This window comes from Antennarius striatus, chromosome 9 (genome assembly GCF_040054535.1).
Source record: "Antennarius striatus isolate MH-2024 chromosome 9, ASM4005453v1, whole genome shotgun sequence".
Classification (NCBI taxonomy): domain Eukaryota; kingdom Metazoa; phylum Chordata; class Actinopteri; order Lophiiformes; family Antennariidae; genus Antennarius; species Antennarius striatus.
In genome coordinates, this window is record NC_090784.1 from 23,612,501 (window position 1) to 23,638,223 (window position 25,723).

The following is a 25,723-nucleotide window of genomic DNA, read 5'->3' on the forward strand; positions in this document are numbered from 1 at the left end:
AACGACTCGCATGGAGACAAGAGTTTAGACGGGGATCCAGAAGGGTTCTGGTGATCAGTCACCATTACAATTTAAAAGAGGTTTCCTTTCAGGAAAGCGGTCGAACGCCAAACGCGTCGCTCCGTCCGGGAGGAACCAGCGTATCTTTGACAGGTGACTCATTCCCAGCTGTGTCGGTTTCCTTCCGGTCGCTCCACCCTGACGGGGCAGAAGTGACTCATTAGACCGCCCAACAATGAAGCAACGGTAACATGAAATCATCCTGATACGCGTTCCATCAGTCGATGGAAATAACGTGAAAAGTCCCGAAGGACTTTTTAACGGAAGACTTGGAGGGACGCTTTGGTTCCTCGTTGAACTAAAAGTGCTGGATCTATTTCCATCAGACGTTAGCGGTTGCCCAGTTTTGTTGTAGCCCTTAAAGAGGGTTGTTTTGTACCCGGAGGGTTTAGCACTGTTAGCTTTGAAGGTAGCTATTATTCGGGAGATCATAGAACAGGAATGGCGAATGGAACCAAAAGTCCACGAGCATTTCATCAACCGTTGCCCTCCTCGTCTGTTGCTCGACATCATCTTTGCGCTGGTGCCTCTGGTTGTGCGGTGGACATCGATTGAACTTGTGAAAAGACGGAAGTTGAATCAAGAGAGTTGGTCTTGGGTTCTATTCCTAGAAGCCATCAGGCGGTTGCTGTGTAAAACACTCTTGTGTAGTAATAATAAAGCCGACTTCATGTGTGTGCGACTGTGGCTTTGGCAACACTGTCCTACCCCGGCTGTGTTGATGTGTTCAACAGCGGTGGATTGTGGGAGTGCTAGAAGGATTAGCCCCGAAACGACCCCGGCTTCAAAGACGCAGCTCCATGCTGCTGCGCCAGAAAACAAACGCTTAAATAAACCCGAGCTTTCCATCTGTCCAACGCCTCGTGCCTGACGACACCGCCACATGCATCAATCACGCGTCCGTTCACTCCGCTGTCCAATATCTACCGATGGGTGTTTATTCTAGGAAACATTTCCTTGGCGGGCGTGTTTCTGTTTCGGTCGGAGACGAGTCGCCGCTGGTAGAAGAAGGTCTGAAGAATTTCCTTCCAGAAAATATGTTGCTGCATGCTTGATAAATACCCCCCTAGGATTCCAGATGTTGGTGGTGGCGGCTGATGAATCTGTAAAGACTGTGAAGTAATGGGGTACTGGAGGGTGAGTGGAAGAACTGAACAAATCAAGAGTCGTTGTGAAGCCAATAACGACGGGCCATTGCTACGGATGTGAACAGCTGATTCACGCTCGACTTATTGGCTTGGGTTTACACATTAGGGTATATATTCCAGTTTATATTCCACTTTAACCTGGAACATATTTTATCATCACAGTAGGAATTTAATGTGACGTCATTGAATTACAGCCCAGTCTTGTTTTGTCCCGACGTTGAAATTCCAAGTCAGACTTTGTGGAATAACTGTGATATCTGCTCCCGATCCCTACGCCGCTGCAGTTAGCTGAACTTACTAGCATGTAGTTCGCTGTAATACGTCGGTGGCGGAACATTAATAGTAAATAAATGGAGCGCCGCTGAAGATCAGGAGACCTTTAGAGACAGACGGATTAAACTCTGAGGGTCGGAGCTTATCTTCCGCGGCAGAGATCTCCACGGATATCCTCACATGCGCCATTTGGTGGAGGCCGTTTACTAAAGCTCCTTTTAAAGAGCTCAATAGACACATTGATCAGAGGGTGGGGTCATGGTGGGGGTGGGGATGGGAATCAAACCCGTGACACCGACCTCATGAATGCTTGAGCGTAGATGTGTGACAGGAAAGTAAAAATGAGCTAAGAATAGGGCGACTTCCTGTGTTCCAACGTCGTAATGGTTTCAAAATAAGATGCAAAGGATGTTCAGAAACTTGTGAATAAATGTTAAAACATCGTCAGCGAAGAAAAATAAAAGTAACAAAGAAGTAAAATGCTGTGTCAGCAATGAAGAAAGCCTTGTATGTACATCAATACGCCGATAGTGGAGTTATCATGATGGCCATAGCTGTGATTTGATTGGTTGTTTTCCCACCAGGAGGATGTATAGACGTCAACAGTTACTCTCAGTTTCCATAGCGACAACAATTCGTACGTTTACTGGAAATCTATCTCTACAAAACAGGCCGAAAAACAACCGATAGAAGTTAACAGATCATCCTACGAGCGTCGGACAGACAAACGATTGAGTTCGACAAATAAAAACACCGACCGGTTCAGCTGGTGTTTTTCCCAGCAGCGCTCCTTTGCCACCCCATGACATCACTGGCTGTCGAGTCTTTCTTCCCATTATGCAACGGACAAAGAGGGCTGAAGAAGTCTGGACGGGTGAAACAAATTAAAAGCAGACGCGATTGGCTGGAGGCTTATCCTCCGGTCAATTACTTCATCCGAGGGCGGCTGGTTGAGTCATGCAAAAAGCTGCTTTATGGCCGCTTCCCTTGGGATTAAAGGAATAATTCGCTAATGTACTTGAATGTGAAGAGCTGGGATTATGGGTCGGAAAGAAGAGGGATTTGGGAGACTTGTTGTGGAAGGGGAGAGGTGAGGATCCTGAGGGGCCCAGATAAAAGCGTCTCGATGAGTATGCCGTAAGAAAAGCGTAAAAAACTGACGAAGAACTGAAATAAGAGTCTATAAAAGACTTAAAGTGTTAGGAGACTCGTTTAGAAAGACATAGTGTTTGAAGACTAGTCTAGAAAGTCGTAGTGTTTGGAGTCTAGTCTAGAAAGATGTATAGTATTTGGAGACTTGTTTAAAAGTCCACAACCTACTTTGACAGTCGTCCTCAACACTTTTCTCGACAGACTAAAAGTCTGGATCTTTGTGTTTCCCTCAGGAAACGCCGTGGGGACCAATGGCACCGAGTTGGACGTCGCTGCCAATGCTACCTCCCCCCTCAACGAGGAGGAAGGACCGGCCAAAGCCAATGAGGTGCTTGCTTCAGCGAGCCCCCGCCCCATCAGCACTGCGACCCCGAGGGCAGGGCGGATCCCCCGTGGCAGCGAGGAGGAGGAGCAAAGCAGCGGGATGTTCGGTGAATCGGTGGTTCGCACTGCGGAGGAAGTGGGCGCGGCCGCCCCGCCCCAACTCGTCCCCGACTCGGCTGAAACAGAGCACCTGCTCCCCGGCGGTCCGCTTGGGTCGGAGGTCATGAAAGGTGAGGAGGAGGAGCCGGAGGAGGAGCGTCTTCCTCACACCGACCCGCCTTGGATTCACGCCAAGGACACCGCCGTGTTCGACCTGGACCGCCTCTTCACCACCACCGCCCCGCCCCCTCCCGCCACCAATCCATCCAACCCCGACGTCCTCCACGTCGACTTCTTCGACCAATCCTCTCGTGGGCGCAATCTCGACCTGGCTCCGCCCTCTCCGTCATCGCTGGCCCACGAGCTGCAGGGTGGTGACCCCACCTCCTGGGCGATGCCGGACAACTACGACTACCTCACGCCCTACGAGGACGGCGCCTCCCCCACCGCCGACGAGTACGCCTACAGCACCACGACCGACACCTACGAGAGCGACGAGGACCTCCGGCTCGCCGCCGGGTCGCGCTCCCGACCCCGGGTCCCTGAGGCGGGCGCCCCATTCCCCAACGTTCCCAACATGGCGGCTCCCCCGGCGGCGGTGGACGGGTCCGACGGAATGGGTGGGTGCCGCGTGGGCTACCAGATGGTGAACCGGAGCTGCCGCTCGCTCTGCGACGCACAACCCAACTACTGCTTCAACGGGGGGCAGTGCTACCTGATCGAGGGCACCGGAGTCTTCTGCAGGTACGACGCCGCTTCTATCAGTCGTTGGGTTTAACAGGGATGTATCTCGTTTGCTTAGATCCACCAAAATATGGAGTTTAGTAAATACCGCCAAAAAGATAGCGCTAATGCTAGCACACGAACATCATATGAGGAGCTAACACATGAAGGCTCATGGGTAAACCCATTCTCTCATGTAAATACAGTGGATTGTATTGATGAGCGTTCTCATTACTACATGACCTGCTTTCCACGCATTACCCACAAACCCACAGCGCTACTGGGTGGAGGTTAGAGAATCGAACGGATTAAGAGAATCATTTCTGAAAATATTCCGTAAGCTACAGAGTCGTTCCAGCTCCACGTGAGATTCCAGGAGGCGGAGCTTGCTTCTGTGGACCGTAACGTCCCGACCTGTGATGGATCTACGCTACAGCGACGCATCAGAAGGCCGGGCTCAGGCTTAGCGTGAATACCGAGGCTTTGATGAGTTTTACATTACAGGCTAAATGGAATTTAAATACAGTCGTACTTTCAGATCCAAGCCGCTGAAGACGCCGCTATGTCCGTATTTTTGTTCAACATACGAGCGAAAATCCGAGATACGAGTTGTGTGTCAAGACACCACCGCTAGTTGGTGGATGGATACGACCCCCCCCGTTACCCTGCTAACAGCCACAGGAACACCCGACTCAGATTTATTAGTGCTAGAAACACAAGATCCTTGTGTTCTCAAACTCCCCATGGCCTCTGACCCCGTGACCTCCAACGTCTGAAGGTCATATGGAGCAAAGAGAAACTACAGATGGAGTTTTTAATCAAAATAGGAGAATCATTTTTCATGATTTAACAACAAGGTGATTAAAAGGAGATAATCCCACATTTTGTGAGGAAGAAGAAAAAATAAAAATTGCACAATTTTTATCAGTTCCACAAACAATTTGTCCAGATTAAATCACCAAATGTCTCAAGAACGGAACAAATTTAAAGAATTCAGTTTTTTTTAAAAAAAAATCTCAGAGCGAGCTGATTCGTCGGCTTCCATCGAGATGGAATTATTTTACTAGATAATAATCTGATCTTTAGAGGAAAAATAATGATAAAATAATTGTTCTAAACATTCCGACTGGAGGCAGATTATCCTCTCTGCTCCGCATCGAACCGTCAGATTACACGACTCGTCATCTTTATTGATGCAGGAGGAAAAACCTCCCGCCGAGCCGACATGATCCTCATATTCAGGGCGCATTTACCCCCCCGAGGCGTTCGCTGCCCGGCGTAATGTGGGTCAACAGAGCGTCGGCACAGATGAGCGCCAATATGTTCTCGTGTGTGTGTGGGGGTTTGTAGACGAGTGTGTGTCTGCACACACGTGACTGTGGAGGGTTTAGACCCCTTCAGGAGAATCATGACCCTTTAGAGGTCTGAGGCCTCTAATCCTAATCCAAAAGGAAAAATAATTCATTGATCAGCAGCAGGTTTTATAATCCAGTCCTTATTTGACAAGTTAATAGCAGGTCATAAATAATATCTAGAAAATAACACCTAAACGTGTCGTCAGGTTTTCTGTCTGCAGGCGGTAAAACTATCGGAAGTTTCAGTTTTTTGGGGAAATCTCGTTTCTTTTTTATTACAAAACCTCAAACTTTATGGAATTAAAGCCATAAATCACTGGAATACGACTTAAACTTAAACTCTGCATGTTTATTGGAGCCCCTCAGGTTTAGAATAAACGTCCAAATGTTTTAAGACGCATTAATATTGCAAAAATAGATGAAGTTGAAGCTTAAAGGCTGAAAACCATCCTCCCGACAGGAGGACTGTGGCGTTACCACCACATTTACAATCTGTTGCTCATTTATCCACACAAACGTCTCAGATTGTCGCATCCAGAGCGGTTCTGGTGGGAATCGACTCTGGAGCCCCTGGTGGTCGTAAATCTGCAGGATGTGAACCTTTGACTCGGTTTGAGTCTCTCCTCCCCAACGCGACGGCGACGATTCTTTGTTTCAGAGCGATCTGCTGCATCTGCAGCCGCCTCCTCCTCCTCCTCCTCTTCCTCCTCCTCCTCCTCCTCCTCCTCCTCTTCCTCCTCTTCCTCCTGACGTGATGCGATCTGACAGCGGCGGCTCGTAAATCGCATCCTGTGCTGGAGCTGCAGGACCATATCAGGAGAAAGAGAGGAGGGAACGGACAGAGGGAAGGAAGGAGAGATGGATGTTTGTGGGAGAGAGAGAGAGAGAGAGAGAGAGAGGATGGGTCTGAATGAACGAGGGATGTAACGGAGGAGGAGAAGGAGGTGGTGGACGGAGGAGCAGCCTGAGAGAATGAGTCAGAACCTCACAACGCTCGCCAGCATGGAAACGACTGGAGCGAGCCAGGTCGAGTGTGTGTGTGTGTGTGTGTGTGTGTGTGTGTGTGTGTGTGTGTGTGTGTGTGTGTGTGTGTGTGTGTGTGTGTGTGTGTGTGTGTGTGTGTGTGTGTGTGTGTGTGTGTGTGTGTGTGCACGCATCTTGATGTAATTAATTTTTAAGCTCCAACAGCAGTTTGAGTCCACTTTACATTTCATGACTATATCATGGAAACACACAGACACACACAGACACACACACACACACACACACACACACACACACACACACACACACACACACACACACACACACTCGGGCGTAGGATTATGGGAGTCTTTAGGATCACGTCCAAGTCAAAGAGCGTGGGGTCATGGAATCAGTCCAGAGGTCAAAGACAGATTTACAAGTGCAGGGAGGGTTGGGATAAACACTCACACACACACACACACACACACACACACACACACACACACACACACACACACACACACACACACACACACACACACACACACACACACACACACCCGTTTATTGAGGTGGGCGTGGCTAACAGGCTCTATTAAATCCAGTGTTACTCACAGGTTTTGTTTTTGTCAGCCTCGTGCTGCTCTTCATGTTTTACTCTTTTATTTTGAAAGGGCCTCAAAGAGGAAGTGCATCAGGATGATTTCATTTACCGTCAAATCGCTAACGTATTCCATCTCGATTAGCTCTCTCATCACAATTTGGCACAAAAAGCAGATGCAGTATTGTAGAAGAAAAAAGATAGCGTTCAATTATGTTAGCATAGGCTAACGCTAAGCTAAGCTTAGAGAAAAACAATCATTTAGGTAACCTGGAACATGCTCAGATAGAAATACGTCCTCTAGCTTTAGCATAATCCTGCTGACAAGGAAACAAATGGATGCAGGTGAACACTCGATTTCGGCGGCTGTGATTGGACGTTAGCGGTTCTGGATCCTGCGAAACAAAACGGATTTGAGGAAACACAGAATCTTTGTTCTCAGAAATCCTCGCTGTACTTCTTCTTCTCCTCGTCTTCCTTCTTGGCCTAAACCCTGGAAAACCGATCTTTACTAAATTAATGTGTATAAACATCGTTACCCCGTTGTGAATCGGCGGCGTTCTTCCGACGCCAGACGAACGATGACGGTTGTCGTGGATTCAAATCCCTTTCCCGTCTCAAACTGGCTGATTGAACGGAACAGTCGGCTGCTAATGAGGCTCTAATGGTTCCATCTGCATAACGACGCCAGGATCAAGCTGGTTTCTTTGGAACGTGGTCCTCTGGGAAATCTAGGAAATGCCTGCAGAAAGACAAAAAAATTGTCCAACATAAAAATCGAAAACTAACATTTATAGTTGTTTAATTATCTGGTTTATTGTTTTTTTTAAAGTAATGGAGTTTCACATTTCACTTTTCATAGAACTATAAATAAGATCAGTAGCAAACCCAAATGTATCTGATCCGAAACGAAACGTATCGCGATATGTATCATGTCATGAAGCCGGGCATCTTGACGTGTGAATACACAAGGGATTACTTTATTACATTATGAAGTGAATCGCAAAAGGTATCATAATACGACAAGCATCGCGATACATTCCGTATCCCGATTTGCTTTATCTTGCATCACCTTTCATATCGCGATATATTTCGTATTGCGACAATGTACAGTATTTTCAAATACATCTGGGTTTGCTGCTGATCATATGACAGCAAGATATATTACATTAGCAGCAAACAGAGATGTCTCCAACGCTAGAAAAAGTATTGTGATATAAAACATATTACGTCATATATTTTATCGTATTCGTATTTTAGAAGTTTCTACTTTTCTCCGTGAGTCACGACGTACAAAATTCTTGTATTTACTGTGGTAACATAATAATCGTCTGCTTTAGAGTCTGTTTCACTCTTGCTTGAATTAATTACAATCAATCCATTGATTTGAAGCCATGAATTCAAACTAATAACACGGAGGGTGAGCTCATGGGGTTGGGGTGAAGTCACACGGCTGCTTTTAGTCTCCTCCTTCTCAAACAGCTTTTTCTCATTGAGATAAAAAACAACACTTTATCGCCTTCCTTCATTAAAATCTAAATCAAAGCAGTTGAGATCAGACTCTGTCCCACGGTCTCTAAATCAAATCCAGTTTGTAATCCCGGCCTCCTGACCACCGCTTGTCCTTCCTCTCCCAACGCCCTCGGAGTGGAGTTCACTCAAAGGAGCGTTTGTTTCTGAGCCGGCGTTAAACTTTAAGACCTGATAAAAGAAAAGTTTTCTAAGGTCGCGTCCTGCTGTCCTCTGTTTGACGTGGTCTTCAGATCCACCTCCTCCTGGGCGATTCTGTCACGCTCTGCTCTTATTGCATCAGAAAATACCCTCTAACGTGTTTCCAAAGGGTCTTGTTTAGATGTAAATACAGGACTTACACTCAGACATGCATTAAACACCCTTCTGGGCTCTCCTGTCGCTCCAGATAGAGTTAATCTTGGTCCAGATCCCTCTGTCCTCACCCCGACCTTCCAAACACCTCGATGAAGCATGTTTCTGCTCTCCTCTTCATCTGGTTCTGTCCTGCCGGTTCCTCCTTCCATGTTTTTCCATAAGTGTGTCAGAAAGGACATCAATTAAACCTGCTAATAAATAAGATAACAAAAGAAATATGTGCTTTCACTTCACATCTGTAAATTTTCCGTTTGGAGCTCAGACGCCGTCTCCTGCCTTCATTTATCAAAAATATGCATTCCTGAAATGTTAATGCGTGTGGTTTGGAACACGCCAGGCCGTCCCGTGACGAAGGCCTTCCTGAGACAAAGCCTTCCTAACAAGTGCTTAACATGAAACATCCCTTTGCTAGCATCGCTCTTCCAGCGCGGCGCTTCACGGGGGCTGGCGCCGCTCCCGGGTGACGCCGGGTTGAAGGCAGTTCACGGCGGCACTGACACGTAGAGGCACCGACGGCGTTCGCATTCTCAGCTGGGACTGTTTTAGAGCCACGTTTGTTAAGTTTAGGCTTAAACAAACCCGAGTTTAGGCTTAAACAAACCCGACACAGTCGGGTTTAGAGTAAGACGTCGAGGGATGAGTCAAAACCAAACGAGGAAGACTAGATTTCCTTCATGAGGTGTCTCCTCTGCTAGCGGTTTTTGTCCTGCTTGTCTATTTGTGGATTTATTGGTCGCTGAAATGTTTTCATTTAAAAAACGAGCCAAAGCTGTTATTGGTTGCAGCTGTTGGACGCAACGCTTTCGTTACCTCCGTGCGCTTTTGGCTCCTGACTTTGTGCAACACTTGATTGAAAACAGCTCCAAAAAATATCACAAAAAAACCTTTTTGAGTTGAGATTGTTTCGTCAAACTACTGTTAGACTGACGCGTCATCGACGGTCCGTCTCCAGGGTGAAGGACGATTACTGACGCGTTTCATACTCCACCGTCTCACGAGGCTAAAATCTGGCTCTTCAGCTCCGTTCAGAAGCTGGAAATAAATGATGATGTGCTCTTCGCTATGGACCAAGTTGTCTATTTTTTACCCTTACAGCTGTATCTGAAACTCCAGCTGAAACTCATTAAAGTCCTGCTAAACCGAGAGGAGACTCTGTCGCTCAAATTATTGTCATGTTGTTCTGATTAGAAATATGAATGATGGATGCCTTCAGGAATCCAACATTCCAGTAACAATTATGAGTTTAAATGGAAACATTCAGTTTTGAGCCAGTTGCTCCTTTATTTGTAGTGGGATTACATCAAGCAACAGGACGGATTAGCACGAAACATGCTAATCCCCCAGCCGTTGCTGATGGATTTGGTTTTTCATTCGTTAAAAGTTATGCAGTCTTCCAGTCGGACATAAAAAGTATGTTCCGGTTCAAAAAATGCTACCACTTCCTGTTAGCTAAACCAATATTAGCATTGCCCTTTGCCCCCTTTGTCTCCCGCCCCCATTATTCTTCATCAAAACCAAAATGAGGGTTTTATTTGAAGGCTGCCCCCAACATCTGCCCCGTTGTTACCGTCTAAAATATAAAAAATGCGTTCTTTCTTCCTGTTAACCCCTTCCCATCTGTGACCTAGTCTAATCAGGCTAATATTGGAAGTATCTCCTTTGTAATGCGATTAATCTGCTGTTTGTTAGTCTGGTTTCAACATTGTCGTAAATGTGGTTGTGAGGGTAGAGGTAATAGCAAGTTGGTGAGAAAAACTTAGGCCTGTGGTTCTTTTGGGAGGTTCAGAATTTGAGGCGACTGGACCGAGACTAACCGGGGCAACGCTCAGCGGGTTTGACAGGAGGTTTCTTGTTTTCGCTGCTGATTGGAAGTCATTTCCAGTTTGGTTTCTGCTCTCTGCAGCTGCTCCTAACGGGAGGTTTCTGGAGGAGGAAATCCAATCCAAAGGGTTTCGCTCGAAATCTGGCCAAGAACTGTTTCCTCTGGTTTCAGTAGCGTTAAGTTCCGACCACAGCTAACGCGCTGGCAGGGAGACGTCCAGCTAGTTTAAGTCAGACAGCAGTAAATAAACAACTGTCAGCTGCAGGTTTGACTTTTGAATGTTGGACAAAATAAACTTATGAAGCAAACTCAACAGATGGTAGGAAAATTTATTTGGGTCTGTCAGCAGGAAGGAAACATTTTCAGAGGAAAATTGTGAATAAGATTTTGTTTTGCATTGACCCCTTAGCAACCAGGCAGGAAGTGACAGAAAATCACATAACCTACTTAGAGTTTTAGTACAAATTGGTAAAGTTGGGTTGAGTTCCAGACTTTTGGACCCAACAAGAACATTTGGAACAAGCTTTGGAAAACGGACTCTTGATGGTAATCTTTGGAAAACTCCACCGAGGGCCTTGATCCAGTTGAATTGGGGGTGTTTTCAGAATCTGTTTAGGTCCATAAGGGGGTTTGAAGAAATCTACGAAGACGTGAAATTGTTTCTGTGATCCCGTGGGACGGAATCTCATCAACGGTGGTCAGTGGTCCAGATCTTTTTGATGAAAACTGTTTGAAATCACCGGCTAAGAAAAATAAGAAAACAGATTTTATATCTGACAGAAATACTTGAAATCGTTTTCCCACTTCTAACAGAACCAGAACCTTAACCTTGGACTGCCCAGTTTCCTCCGACTGTCAAAGAAAGAGGAAAATGAAGCGGTTGCATGAATTGAATGCGGAGACGAGATTCGACTGGAGGCGCTTGGCAGAGTGAGGGAGGGGGGAGGATGGAGGGATGGGCAGGCAAACGAGAAAAGACATTTTCAAGAAGACAGACGATGGGCGAGGAGGAGGATGAGGGGGGAGGAAGAGAAGAGGAAGCTGACCGCCGAAACGCGACTGTCCCCACGGACGGCAAAAGCGAGTGATGGAATGACATGTCAGCACCGCATCTGCTCCGTTTCTCCGCTCCGCCGGGTTGCCATGACGACAAACACATCCTCGTTCGCTCGCCTGCTCCCTGCTTGCGTCCCTGCCCCCCAACTCCCCCTCATCCCCCTCCCTCCATCTAACTCAAAACCAAAAATTCTGACATTCATTCAGTCAATGAGACACACTGTGGTTGCTGTCTTCTCTCCGCTGGGCGTGGCGTCTCCTCAAGTCTCAATATTTAAACGTGTTAAAGTTTCATTAGAAAAGCTACTAGGAGACGTGTCAAACTCAAGGCCCAGGGGCCAAATGTGGCCCTCCACATCATTTTACGTGGCCCGCGAGAGCATAAAATGGTATGGTATTTAAAAATAAATAGGTGAAAAGTATGCTTTGACCAAAACTACATTTCCCACAATGCAGTAGTGCAGCCCATTTGAACTCTGACTAAATGTTGTGAACAAAGTTAACGTCCTAACTTGTGTCTGATGTTATTTTTCTTTATTGATTGATAGTTTGATCCTTGATTGATGGAGTTCTGTGGGTTTAATAACCTGACAAATTAAAAGGATTCATGTTAGAACAGAGAAACAAACAAACATGTTTTTTCTGTCTAACTGTAATGTTTGGAACTAGAATCAGTCAGAAATTCAGTTATTTAACATTAAGGAGTAGTTACATTTAGTTACATTACACTGAGTTACATTTAGTTACATTTATTAGTTACATTAAGGAGTAGTTACATTTAGTTACATTACACTGAGTTAAATTTAGTTACATTTATTAGTTACATTAAGGAGTAGTTACATTTAGTTACATTACACTGAGTTACATTTAGTTACATTTATTAGTTACATTAAGGAGTAGTTACATTTAGTTACATTACACTGAGTTACATTTAGTTACATTTATTAGTTACATCTGGACCTTTGATTATAGCCGTGACGCTGATGTGGCCCCCAGTGAAGATGAGTTGACACCCCTGCTTTAGAACCTTTAGGTGTTTGTTGTTTCTTTTCAAATTAATGGCGATCTTCTGGAAACGTGGGTCAAACAAGAACAACGACTGTTGTTCATTCAAGATGTTTCTGCCCTTCTGACTTCAAAATAAGAGCGTCTGAGACGCCCGGATGCTGAACCAGCATCTCTGATAAATGAAAAATACATGAGAGGAAAACCAAACGTGTTTCCTTCACGCTTGGAGATCCACCTTTGACAGTTTCGTGTTTCTGTTTTTCGTGTCCTTGTTGGTGCCGAGCGTTTCGACAGAAGAGCAGCGCCGGCTTTTAGAGATCTGAGCTCCGTCCTGGTTGGGGGTTTTATTTTTGATGACCTTGCTGTCTTTTCAGTTTCACCTGCCCTCAAGTCCTCCTTCACGTCGAGTGGAATTGGTCAAAACGCATGTGCAATGGTCGCTCGGCAGAATTAAATTCTCATTAAGCGGTGAGGTAGATTTTCAGTTTTGCACGCAGACGCAGCCATCTGCCGCCGTCCCGTCTGTCCCCGGGCCGATGGCGTCGTCTGCCAAACGGCCTCCGGGGGAGTCGGCCTCAGATGGCGACAGTGTGTGTTTTCACGTGTGCGTCCTCAGATGTGCCTGTGATGTTCATCCACGCACGGATGCACACATGTATTGTGTTAATTATCTGTTTTTTGACAGTATGTTTGCGGATCACATCAAGCGTAACCCTGAAATTTCCGACACACAGATGATACAGGTTTAGCTTGGCTTATGTCGTTTGGAGTTACGTCGTTCTCGATTATATGTCAGTTTCCAAAAAAAATACATGGAAAAATGAAAATCAAGTTTACAAAACACATTCTATCATGTTACTGTACAATAAATAAGACTAAACACATATAATATCATATTATTAGCCCGTAGAAACCCCCGTGACCCAGAATTAGGAAGAAGCAGCTGAAGACGAGACGGAGACGTTTTTTGTGTACTAAAAAATAGTACATTAAAAAAAAAAAAATATTAAAAAATATTATTTAATTGTTTTTTATCTTAAAATAGATTCATATTAACCAAATATTATTTAAATACATTCATTAATTAAGTTCAGGACAGAAGTAGGAATATTTATCTACAGTTTAGTCTGGAGACCAGTTCATTCAACTTACATCGTTTTTCAACTTACATCTTTTTTCTGACTTACATCTTTTTTCTGACTTATCGCGTCTCCTGGAACCGATTAACATTATAATCTGGGGTTTACCTGTAATTATAATGTATTATAACCACGCCCTTCTCTCCCTCCCCACCCCCCCGTCTCCTCCAGGTGTAACGTCCAGGACTACATCTGGCACAAAGGCGCCCGCTGCGAGTCGGTGGTGACGGAGTTCCAGGTGATGTGTCTGACGGTGGGGGCCTCGGCCGTGGTCGTCCTGCTGCTCTTCATGATCGTCGTCTGCTTCGCCAAGAAGCTCCACGTCCTCAAGACGGAGAACAAGAAGCTGCGCAAGCGCAGGTGTGGGGGGGGCGGGGAATCGATTTAAAAACGGAGGTTAATACCAAAAGAAAGAAAGACAAGCTTGAGAAACTTTTTGTGGCTTCGCTCCCGAGACTCATAATCGCTGATATTAACAAGATCTTAGAGGGGAAGAGGAAGTTCCTGAAAAAGTAGCTTGTAGCTCGTTTCCAGTGAGGAAATATAGAAACCAAAGTGATCCCCTCTTTGTTCAGATCTCTTTCACGGCATCCCGTCATTAACATTAGTCTCCGTTTAAACCAGGAGGGCCACATCAGCATAACGGCTGTCCTCATAGGGCCATATGTAACTAATAAATGTAACTAAACGTAACTCAATGTAATCTAATATAACTGTAACAATTCCTTAATGTAAAATAACTGAATTTATTATTTATTCAAGTTACAAACATTACAGTTAGACAGAAAAAATACGTTTGTTTGTTTCTCTGTTCTAATCAGAGAATCAGAGTCTTTACTTGTCATGCTGACACACGTTTTCACATCTGACAGCACAAAATACATCTCTGAAGGCCCCAGTAAGACCGGTTGATAAATAAGATAAGTTAAGAAAAACAAGGAAAAAAAAGTTAAAAATGTAAGATATATAAAGTGTAAAGTTTCTTGTTACTTGTTTATTCATTTAACATGAATCCCTTTAATTTGTCAGGTTATTAAACCCACAGAACTCCATCAATCAAGGATCAAACTATCAATCAATAAAGAAACATAACATCAGACACAAGTTAGGACGTTAACTTTGTTCACAACGTTTAGTCAGAGTTTAAATGGGCTCAATTACTGCATTGTGGGAAATGTAGTTTTGGTCAAAGCACTCTTTTGATCTATTTATTTTTACACACTCTGACCTTTCATGCTCTCACGGGCCACATTAAATGATGTGGGGGGCCACATTTGGCCCCCGGGCCTTGAGTTTGACACATCATGTCTGTAGCTGGACCAGAGGAGGAGGAAGAGAAGGAATTAGATAAAGAAGAAGAGACAAGGACAGTCTGAGGAGGAGGAGGCTGAAAGGAGGAAGAGGACGGAGGGGTGAGAGAAAGGATGAAGGAGATGAAGAGCAGCTTCCTCTTCTTCCTCAGGATGGACAGAAACCCGTTCGGCCATCTTGGAAACTAAAATCAAGGACTGGTGTGATGATAAAAACGAGTGGCGGAGGCGGTTGGTCCAGCATCACCGTCGTCCTAGCGGCTATCGCCGTAGCAACAGGGCCGTCGTGCAGGAGGCAAATCGGAACCGAAGACACGGGTCCCATGCTAAGGGACTATTTTTAGCTCGACGCCAGGGAAGGTTATCATGCTAGTCATGGTGGAGATTAGAGATGATGAAGAGGAGGAGGAGGAGGAGGAAGGGGAGGAGTCAGGAGCATCGCTAACGCTAGCTAGCAGAAATTCAAACAAGCAGCGAAGGGTGATGTCATGGTGGATGAAAGTAGGGCAGTCTGAGCAGGAGGGGGAGGATGGGGGGGCGGGTTGACCTACATACAGCTGTGCGACCTGAGGGGTGTGTGTGTGTGTGTGTGCGTGTGTGTGTGTGTGTGTGCGTGTGTGTGTGTGTGTGTGTGTGTGTGTGTGTGTGTGTGTGCGTGTGTGTGTGTGTGTGTGTGTGTGTCTTCAGCAACGTGAAAGAGACGACATCCTCATCATCATCAAGTGGCCGAAAGAAATCGAAGAGGAGCTCTGAGAAGAAGGGGGGGGGTGAAGAAAGATGGGGGAGGGGGGAGGAACTGTTGCAGGAGGGGAGGAGAGAAGGAAAGAGAAAGTGGAAGAGAAGCAAAAAGGAATAGAGAGGATGTGTGTGTGTCTGTGGGGGGGGGGTGATTGCAGTTGCGATGTTTTTTCTGCTGCAGTCGAGATCAGACCAACGTCCTCCAGAAGAACCAATGAAATCATTTCCTTCATCTTCTCCCGTTAAACGCCGACCCGTCCCGGTTTGAATCCCGGTTTGAATCCCGGTTTGAATCCCGTTTCGACCCCCCCGGGTCGACGTCTGCCTCGTGGGTCACGACAGGCGAAACAAACGTGGGAAACATTTGCCCCGAGCAGCAGACTTCAGGCGCTGCTTTTGTAAAATGTCAGGAAGTCCCTCCTTCTGTCCTCAGAGTCTTTACTGGGGGGGAATTTGAGGGCTGATTTTTTTATTTGGGGGGGGTAATAAATCAGGAAGCTCATATGACGACCACAGGAAGTAGATCCGTCTCTTTAACCACGATGAACACCTGGATCAGTCGCTGATGAAGTTTAATAAATTATTATATTATTAATATGTTAAATCATGAATATATTAATAGATCAATAAGCTGATTGACGAGATTGAAATCGAGTCTCTTTGGGGTTTTTTTTTATTCCGGCTTTGTTGCATCACAGATCAAATGTTTGTGACTCGCTAACGCTGCTTTCCTGCTTCTCTCCTCTTCCTCCTCCTCCTCCTCTTCCTCTCCTGTGATGTAATCGTCCCTAATTTTCTCCTTCTCTTGCTCCATCGCTCCTTTTGTCCTCTTTTGTCTCTCCGTTTGTTTGGATTCATTCAAATCTACCCCCCCCCCACCCTCTCCACCAAAACCCTTTTCTTCATTTCTTACCTTTATTTTCCATTTTCCACCTCTTATTTTTCACCCCCCCACCCCCCCTCCTCACCCCTCCATCCATCTTTCCACACCCAGCAGTAAGTACCGGCCTACATCGGAGCAGCACAATGATAATTTCTCGCTGTCCACCATCGCTGAGGGCTCCCACCCAAATGTAAGGAAACTGTGCGACACCCCTCCTAACGTCCCTCATGCCCGTGCATTGGCTTACTATGATAACATTATCTGTCAGGTAACGTGGTTCTCGCCTCTCTTGCAACCCTTTATTCTGCATCTCCTCTGCTGCCCGCCCCTGCCCCTGGCCCCACCCCCATTTAATGCATGGGCATGAGTATTCTCCGATACTCCGAGGTGTGCAATACTAATGAGAGGGGGTGGGCGGGGCTGGAGTAGGGGAGGACGGGGGAGGGAGGATGGTGGGAGTTTTTCTCCTGTGGTGAGGGATACAGGTTACCATGGAGACGAGAGGAAAAACTGCAGCTGAATCAGCTTAAAAATACGAGTTGACTGGAAACGGCTGTTTGCTAAACGTTCTGTAGCTGGAAGATAATTCTGATCAGTTTCTTCGTTCGGAGCGATTCTTTGTCAAAAGACGATGGATCAATAATTTCTAACTCTCCTCCTTGGCTTTACTTGGAATCTCTCAGAGAAAACTCCCACAATCCCTTGCTTCCACCAGTCCCCGCCCCTTCTCTTGCTAACTTTCTCTTTGCTAACCTCTTGCATCGGTAGGTCGTAGCTCTAGCTCTGATGCTACATGCGCCACCTGGTGGCTGTGTTAGCCATCACAGCTCTGCTTCGCTAACTGTTGGCATTCCTGTACTGACAACAAAGCGTCGGCTTTATCTGTTTATCCTGAAAATGGGCGGGGCTGTGGGAGGGATTGTTGTGATTGGTCAACAATGGTAGTCCCTTTTTGGGGGGGAGGCGGGGCGAGGATCAGTGTCACAAACAGGTAAGCTAAAGGCGAGGGATGTTTGAGAGAAATGACCATCAGGATAAACGTCTGAGATGCAATACCTGGCAGCTGCCAGCAGGTGTTGACCAAGAGCTGAAAGGTGCCTTACTAACTAGCATGGGTAGCTAGTAGCTGCAATGCTAATTGTAGTAGCATGTGTAGTTTTAGTGCGACAACCAGAGTATGTTGTGTTCACAACGAACGCGAAGCAAAATTTTCCCTCCGTTTTTCCAACGTAAATGTTAGCATGGGATAATTTGAGTGACGTAAAGTCGTAAACACGATCTGATACCCGTCAACCATCTATTGACCCACTACCGGGTATTAAAGTATACCAAATGGGTAGGTAGACAAAGTTTTGTTGTGTCCCTACGGGTGTCGGGATGAGTTAGCATGAATTTCTCGACGGTGTAGCGCCTTTATCGTGTCTTTGGAATTTGCGTTCAGCGTGAACACAACAGTCGAGTTGTTGGTTTGATTTGTTTTTGTTTCTTAGGAAGCGGTACCACCGTCTAACAACTCCATCAGTAATTTTCTTTCACTTGTTAAGCTAAAGTTCTCCATTATTCTCAGGTTGTTCATGCTAGCAGCATAGCTGTTGCTAGCTCAACGTTCTTCAACATCTCATTTTAACCATGACAAATTCCATTTCACTACAATAATACCAAATTATAAAACATGTCCATCACCTCCTAACAAGATACCTAAAATGTACACGTCCTCTCTCGACCCCTCGTAATAGCTCCGCCCCCAAAAGCCCCTCCCACTCATCCTCTTCAATGAATAGTAGTCGTAAATACTGTCAGTGGTTTTGGCAATAAAAGGTACCCTGTCAAGTGTTAGTATGTGGTATCCTATCCTAGTGTTGTTCTGAGTGTATCCATGTTTGGTTTGTTTGTTTGTTTGTAAATTCACACATTTGTGCAAGTTATTTCACGCTATTCCACTTCCTGACTGTTGGTGGCAGTAGAATTTATCGATGCGAAGGCAGAGAAGATGACTTCCAGCTAGCAAACACGGATGTAAACGATAAAGAAAGGAACTAAATTCAGTTTTTTACTGATTTATGAGGGTGAAAACTGAACGTGGTTGTAAATTAGTTTTTAAAGCTGCACAGGGTACCTTTAATTCTGTTTTTGACCTTACATAATTCTCAGATTTTTTAATCTAAGGCAGAAATTACTGTATATGTATATTTTGATTTCTAATTGGTAGTGAAATTGTTAATTTCACTAGTTACGCATCACCCATAATTTTCAAACAAATCTTTTTACATGAATCTGTACGTTGAACTCATGTCCCTCTGTCCAGCCTGAACCAATCAGGACAGATTTCCTGCTACTATTCAGCTCAAGTTTGTTTCCCCAGGAAAGTCAAGTCCAATCCATGAACCATGACCCATCACTTTCCCCCAATGAACACACACTAATGAATAATAATCTCCGTTTCCCTCTAAACTAATCTCCCGGTGTGACGGCGGTGGAAAATCTCACCAGAAATATCCAAATCTGTGCCCGAAGGCTCGAGTCGGATTTTACCTCCGAGACTCGCAGCCGGTTGGGAATATCAGCTTTCATCTGAACGGAAGTCTGTTTACTCCTCCAATCCGTCTCCAACACTCAACCTCCCTCTGTCTGTTTTATCTGTCTGCTTCTATCTCTTCCTGTCCGCCTCCTCTTCTCTCTATCTTTCCCGTCTTGTACCCTCTCTGATCTGTCTCTCCTCCCACTCGTCTTTGTCTTCTTAGCCGTCTTCGTCTTCCTTCTGCTGAGGATGCCTTGTATGGTTTTAGGAGTATAACCGTTTGCCCCATCCCCCTCCCCTCAGAAAACCATGAGCAGATACACCTGGGAGTGTAAGACCAAAGAGGAGTCCGACTGCGAGGTAAGACCAAATGTAAGCTAGCCCCGCCCCCTTCTCTCTCACCTTCCCAGACAGCTCTCTCATTGTTGCTGTGGCCCTGTCAGTCCAACCAGTCGTACCCCATCCCGCGGAAAAGAACACTCATTTAGCCTCAAACCAAACAGGTTCAGGTTTATCAAAGTCTGGATTAAAGCAGAGCGCCGCCCACTTTATACAAACCAGAACAAAAACCAATGAAAAACTGAGTTAAATGGAGATATAAATGAAATTTAAAAATCAGATTAAATGATTGCCAATAATCATCAGTTCACCTGCTTTTCTGCGAAATTCTCCAAACTGGTATTTTCTAGCTGTTTCCAACTTTCCTAATCGGTCGTTTTGCCCCAGTTTTACCTTGAATTGGTTTTGATGACATCAGATTCTCATTTAACCCACATTTATTAACCACATAAAGGCTGTTTCCAGGTCTTGAGCCTAGAATTGATTTCTATCCTCTACAGTGATTCGTCAAACCAGGAAAGGTTGGACAAAATCACCGTTTGACCTGCCTTAGAAATGAAGAACCCAATCAAAAACAGGCGTAAACTGGATTGCTCTTGCAGCAGGAAATTGCTGACCTTGTGAGAAACTCATCGTACACACACACACACCGACCAATACACTGAAACCAGAAAAGCCTCCGACATTTTGGTACCAACACACAACCCGGTCGGTGCAGTAATAGAATGTATTCTGCTTCAGTCGCTGCGGTGAATCTAACCCTTCACAGTACATCAGCAGAACGCTCCTCTGCAACAAACAGTAACAGAATTTTTTTTTTTTTGTCAAAACGAAATAAACGTGAGGCGGAAAACGAACTAATCGGGCAGAGCTGAACGGAAATCGAAAAAGTAAATCAACAGGATGAACCCGTGAGGGTAGATTCTAAATGTAAATCTGCTTTTAAGAGCATTTTTATGCATTCCCCCGTATCTTTTATTGAAGAAGAATACACTGATTGTTTACCCTGTCAAGTCACGCTGTGTAGGAGGGACAAGGGCGTTTAAACTTCCTGTAGGACGTTACCGTACAGAACGACGTTCCATATCGTTGTGGAAGTTTAGAGGACGTTGTTTGCGTGAGAATACTTTTGCAGAGGAACAACCTTGAAGTCGAGTTTTCCAAAGTGAGATTGTAAAGTTTACGTGCAAACATGCGCTGAATAATAAAACTTTTACTGCAGAGGAGACATAGGGCGTCATCCCAACACCCGATGACTGAAAGAATGAATGAAGGGATGATTTAAAACCAGCAGTTATCTCATGGCCTCCACACAATCACAAACAGGGACAGGCAAGCTAATATAAATACACACGCTATTACTTTATGATGATAAATATGAATTAAAATACTTTAAAGCTAAAAAGAATTAGATTAAGTAAATAAATAATCACAGGTAAACCTCGGATTCCGTTGTTAATCGGTTCCAGGAGACATGATGTAAGTTGAAAAATGATGTAAATTGAATTAACTAGCCTAAACTGTAGATAACCATTCTCAGTTCTGTACTGAACTTTATTAATGAATGTATTTTAATAATATTTAGTTAATACAAATCTATTTTACAAACAACTTTTATTTTTTAGTATATTACAGGAAAAACGTTTCCTTCTCGTCTTCAGCTGCTTCTTCCTCATTGTGGGTCACGGGGGTTGCTACAGGCTAATATGATATTACAGTGTGCCCTTGTTACTTAATGTGTTCCGGGAACCACATGCAAATAACGAATTCCGCAATATAGCTACAAACTATTTATCTTATTATTTACGGTAATTTAAACGTTTATGAACCCTCCCCATACTCATATTCAACCACCTTCTATCTGCATTACCTTTTCCCACACTCTGATAGACTGTTTAAAGCACTTTTGTGCCCACGGAAGTCGGAGACTCACGGAACATAGCGCACATCTGGATGCCATCAGCCAATAGAATTGTGCGTACGGTATCACATGACTGACGATCAAAAATCCACAATGAGGTGAAGTCGCGATTGTTGCGTGAATTCACTAGAGATTACTGTACATGTTTTATTCTGATTTATTGTACAGTAACATGATATTATGTGCTTTTAATGGTTTATTCTAGATTTTAGGATTCCAGTATTTGTGGTTGACAGATGATAAGTTAAAAGGAATATGACGTAAACTTGATTTTTATTTTTTTGTGTGTTTTTTTTTCAAAACCGACGTACAATAGAGAACGATGTAACTCCAAATGATGTAAGGCGAGGTTTACCTGCAAAAAAATCCAAATAAAATAATTTCAAAAATTAAATTACATTTTTGAAGTTAGGATAAATTCATCTTTCAGCATCTCTACTTTAAAAGACAATGCACAAAAGGACATCATGAAGCATTCACACGCCTCCATCATCATCATCATCATTATCATCATCATCATCATCATCATCATCATCATCATCATCATCAAAGCCCTGTTTTATCTCTGTTCCCACTCCCCCAAAATGACACCCGCTCTAAAGTCCTCGTGACTATGTGCCCCCCACCACCACCACCCTCTGCCCGCTCCCCCCACCCCCCTTTAACCACCAACAATGCAATGCAATCCAACAAACGCAAACGTTTTCCAGTTTCACGCTGACGGGCGGACAGAGGGCTCCTACCCCGTCACCATGGAAGTGACGTATCCACACGTCCTGCCTGAAGTTACTATCTAGGCCAGCGGCCGGCGGGTAAATCCTCTCACTGCTCTTCCTTCTGTTAAAGAAATATTGACTCCAAACGCAACATCCAATTAGGGTGTGTAAGTTAATGGCACAAGCCGCAAGCTCTGGAGTGAATGTGTTTGTGTGTGTGTGTGTGCACTTGTCTATGAGTGTTTGTGAGGACGAGGCTCCGACAGATGCCCCAGGATCCTGGGCCCCGTTCGCTCGCGGGTACCATGTAATATTAATGGAGGCTAAAATGGACTCACAATCAATTTATTCCCTCTGACCTCAATTAAGTTCACAGTGATTGACTTTAAACCTCTAAAAACGACATGCCCCCCTCCCCCTCTCCCAACCCCAACAACTCCCCCTTCCCAGCGACTGCTTGGGTATGTATGATGGTGGTACCCACAGATAAATGTCCAGGGGGCAGTTTATCCATGCTTTTCTTTTGTTTTTGGGGACAGTGGATTAAAAGAGGATGTGAAGCAGAAGGAGGCGGGGCGTTCTGCATGAGCGACCAATGGGGGGCATATTGTAAAGGTCTTGCATGTGGATGTGCATGTGCTACCTGGGTTGCTTGAAAAGGGCGGTGGCATTGGGGGGAAGGGGGTTGGTTTCGCTCATGCAGCTCACCTCGTCACCTCCTGAACCAAACGCAATACGCCTTCCAAGCATGATGGCCACGGAATGTAGCGGCGCCCCCAACCCGGCACCACGGCTGCTGCGGAACCCGCTTCTGTTGCAATGCAAGAGCTGCATTATTTATTTACTAAAAAAATTTTTAAAAGAAAGAAAAATGGCTGGTTTTATCCCTTTGACTACAAATCTATTCAAAGCAAACTTCTTCCTGTTGGACCTGAAGCACGCTGGAGTCGCGATCCACACAGCAAATATCAAGTCTATGCTTATTATCACTACCCTGTCACCACTTCTGCGTCCTTTTCTCCTGTCTCATACTTGACCGGCAGTCTTTACTGATATCCATTTGTGGACAATTAAATCGGCATTTAGCACCACTGACTGTTTATCTCCTGAGGCTCTTGGCTTTTTCCATGAGCATCTATTGACGTGAACTTCATGGATAATTGAGTGGCAGTGCCCGACACCACAGCAGCACTGTGGGCGCATTCCGGTTCTTTGCTGTGGTGGATCGTTTCACTCAAGCAAGTTTCTCCATATTAGGTTGAACAATTTGCATAGATGCTAATGAACGTAGCAAAATGGAATAATTGAACAAGAAAGATAGTACATTTGAGATTTGTAGCACAGGAGCTAAAACTTAGAAATATTTGTCTATGGTTCTTTAGAGCATGAAGATAGAACGCCTTGATCCATTGGAGTGCATGAAAAGAAGAAAAAAACCAAGATCAAAAACACAAAAACATGACAAATTCATATTTTAATTAAAACCAGATAAAAAAAATTCTGATGTTGGAGATTCTGCAAAGCTCTGGTTAACATCTAATAACTGATCTGAAATGTTGATATTGGATGCTAAACTGTGAGCTGCAGAATCAACCAATAAGGACATGTTTCCTTGAGACTTCCTGTTTCTGGAGGAGGAAGTCCACTTTTGATTGGTCAGGTAGAATTTGCTGCAAAAACTTTCAAATAATCTAAAAATAAAATTTTCACCATTTGGCATGTTAGCCACAGCTAGCGATGCAACCTTTGACGTGGTGCTAACTGTGCTTTCTGCCCCCGCCCCTCCCCCGGAACAGGACGATCCTAATTCCCAGAACAAGCTGGAGGACCCGGTGAAGGCCCCGCCCAAGGAGGACGACTCCCTGAACATCCACAACTCCCTGACCCCCAAACACGAGAACCACAAGGTCCTGGGCGAGGAGAACTCCTCGGAGGTAAACTCACTGCAGAACAACATGATGTGAAAACAAACAACAACAACAACAACCCGACAACATCGTACTGAAAACAACCAACCAGGTGCGCCGGCAACGGGAGCCGCCCCCCACTTCTCACCGATCCCTCCCCTGCTCCGCCCCTCCGCTGCCGAGTGCGCACCAAACGGTCAACGAAACCAACCAGCCTACGACATACCAGCTGACCAACCTGCTACCACGGCAACACTGCCACCAACCGGCCCTGGGGCTGCTGTAAAAAAAAAAAAAAAACAACAACAAAAAAACGAGGAAAAAAAACGAACGTACACCACCGACGTCACCACCCCTAACTCCGCCCACCAGCCTCAACCTGCCGCCGCCTTGCAAACCTCCCCCGACATCCAACCACACCCCTGTTTCGCTGCCCCGCCCCCTTGTTGCTGTCACATGACTCTCCCTTATTTTCTCTCTGTCACACACACGCACACACACACCTTGAAAAGATGGAGACATAAACATACTTATATGTACACACACACACACACACACACACACACACACACACCCTATCCCCTGCCTGCATTGGTGTATTTTGTATAAAGAAAGAAATCATACAGAAGTTTAAAACGTACGTAAAATGTCATTGTAAAAAAAATGAAATAAGGCTACTGAGAGGTTTGATGTTCGTCTGACTAATCCAGTGAGTGTGTATAAATATGGGATTGATTTGAAGAAGCTACACGATGTGTCTTGGTTTTCATTGATGTGATTTCTAATCCTTTGCTGTACTTGTTTTTTTTTTGTACTTTTTTGGGACTTCAAACAGAGAATAAACAAACAAGATTCAGACCGTTGTTGAAATAAACCTTTTTAACATGAAGCTCAAGCATCCTGTGTGTTCTTCCCCTCCCCCGACCCGAGTCTGACACTTTTGCATGGCTTTGAACGCAGCTTCACATCCTTGTCGTAAACGCGCCTCCTTTTCTCGCACGTGAATGGTTTCAAAAGTGAACGCATACGTCAAAAAAAACAAAAGTACTTTCATGGATTCTGTTTCTACCAAAACCTGAATGTTTTTTCTCATTTTTAAAGGAACAGTTCACTCAAAAAATTCAAATTGTGGTACAGAATGAATTAGATTACAGATAATCATTTTAAAAAAAATTTAAATGTGACATACCCCCCCTCCAATGATAAGAGAACTACACTTTCATTTTACGTCGAACTTTTTCTGCAGCCTTGAAAGCATCACTTCAGCTGGTCTGCTTTTGACATCTCTCAGCTCACGAATCGGTTGCCATGGCGATATTTAGTTATCGCAGGATCAAAACGCCAAACTCAGCAGCATGTTCCCACCAGAACCGCCGTCAGAGAACGCAGTGTTCTGGTGAAGACCTCACAGAAATCTGTTGTATCGTCCTCCCACGGAGTACTGAATGCATCAGGTTACTTCAGTGTTCAGAGGAATCTGTTAAAACTTATCTTTACAAACAAACAAACAAACAAACAAACAAACACAAACAAACAAACCTGGTTCTGTTCCTGATTTAAAATGTTCCAAAATGCGTTCCTCCTCTTCCATGCCCGACCCATAGTAGAGACCTACTATGAAGAAGAGGATGAAGGTTTATGAGTGATAAACAGGAAAACAACCTTTCAAATCACCCTGAAAATATTTTCTCATGTTCATTATGGGATGTCGACGCACAAAGAAACACACACACAAACACCCTAACTCACACACTCACACACATACCACCCACACATGT

General features: G+C 44.9%; 1 protein-coding gene across 13 annotated transcripts in view; it reads left to right on the forward strand.

Moving 5' to 3' along the window:
* The window catches only part of cspg5a (chondroitin sulfate proteoglycan 5a), a 29,923-nt gene extending 5,089 nt beyond the window's left edge, over positions 1 to 24,834 (forward strand). The window contains exons 2-7 of one of the 13 annotated variants that reach the window (XR_011037050.1): positions 2,867 to 3,800; positions 13,785 to 13,973; positions 16,656 to 16,734; positions 19,366 to 19,434; positions 19,902 to 20,021; positions 23,835 to 23,974. Coding sequence is in view for 11 of the 13 variants with exons in the window: in XM_068323400.1 (XP_068179501.1) it covers positions 2,867 to 3,800; positions 13,785 to 13,973; positions 16,656 to 16,812; positions 23,835 to 24,002 (1,448 nt within the window). In the remaining 2 variants the exon portion in view is untranslated. Of the gene's footprint in view, positions 1 to 2,866; positions 3,801 to 13,784; positions 13,974 to 16,655; positions 16,813 to 19,365; positions 19,435 to 19,901; positions 20,022 to 22,032; positions 22,135 to 23,834 lie in introns of all 13 variants that reach the window. The other 12 variants (XR_011037051.1, XM_068323407.1, XM_068323408.1 and 9 more) reach the window with 12 other exon arrangements.
* The last annotated feature ends 889 nt before the right edge of the window (positions 24,835 to 25,723 follow it).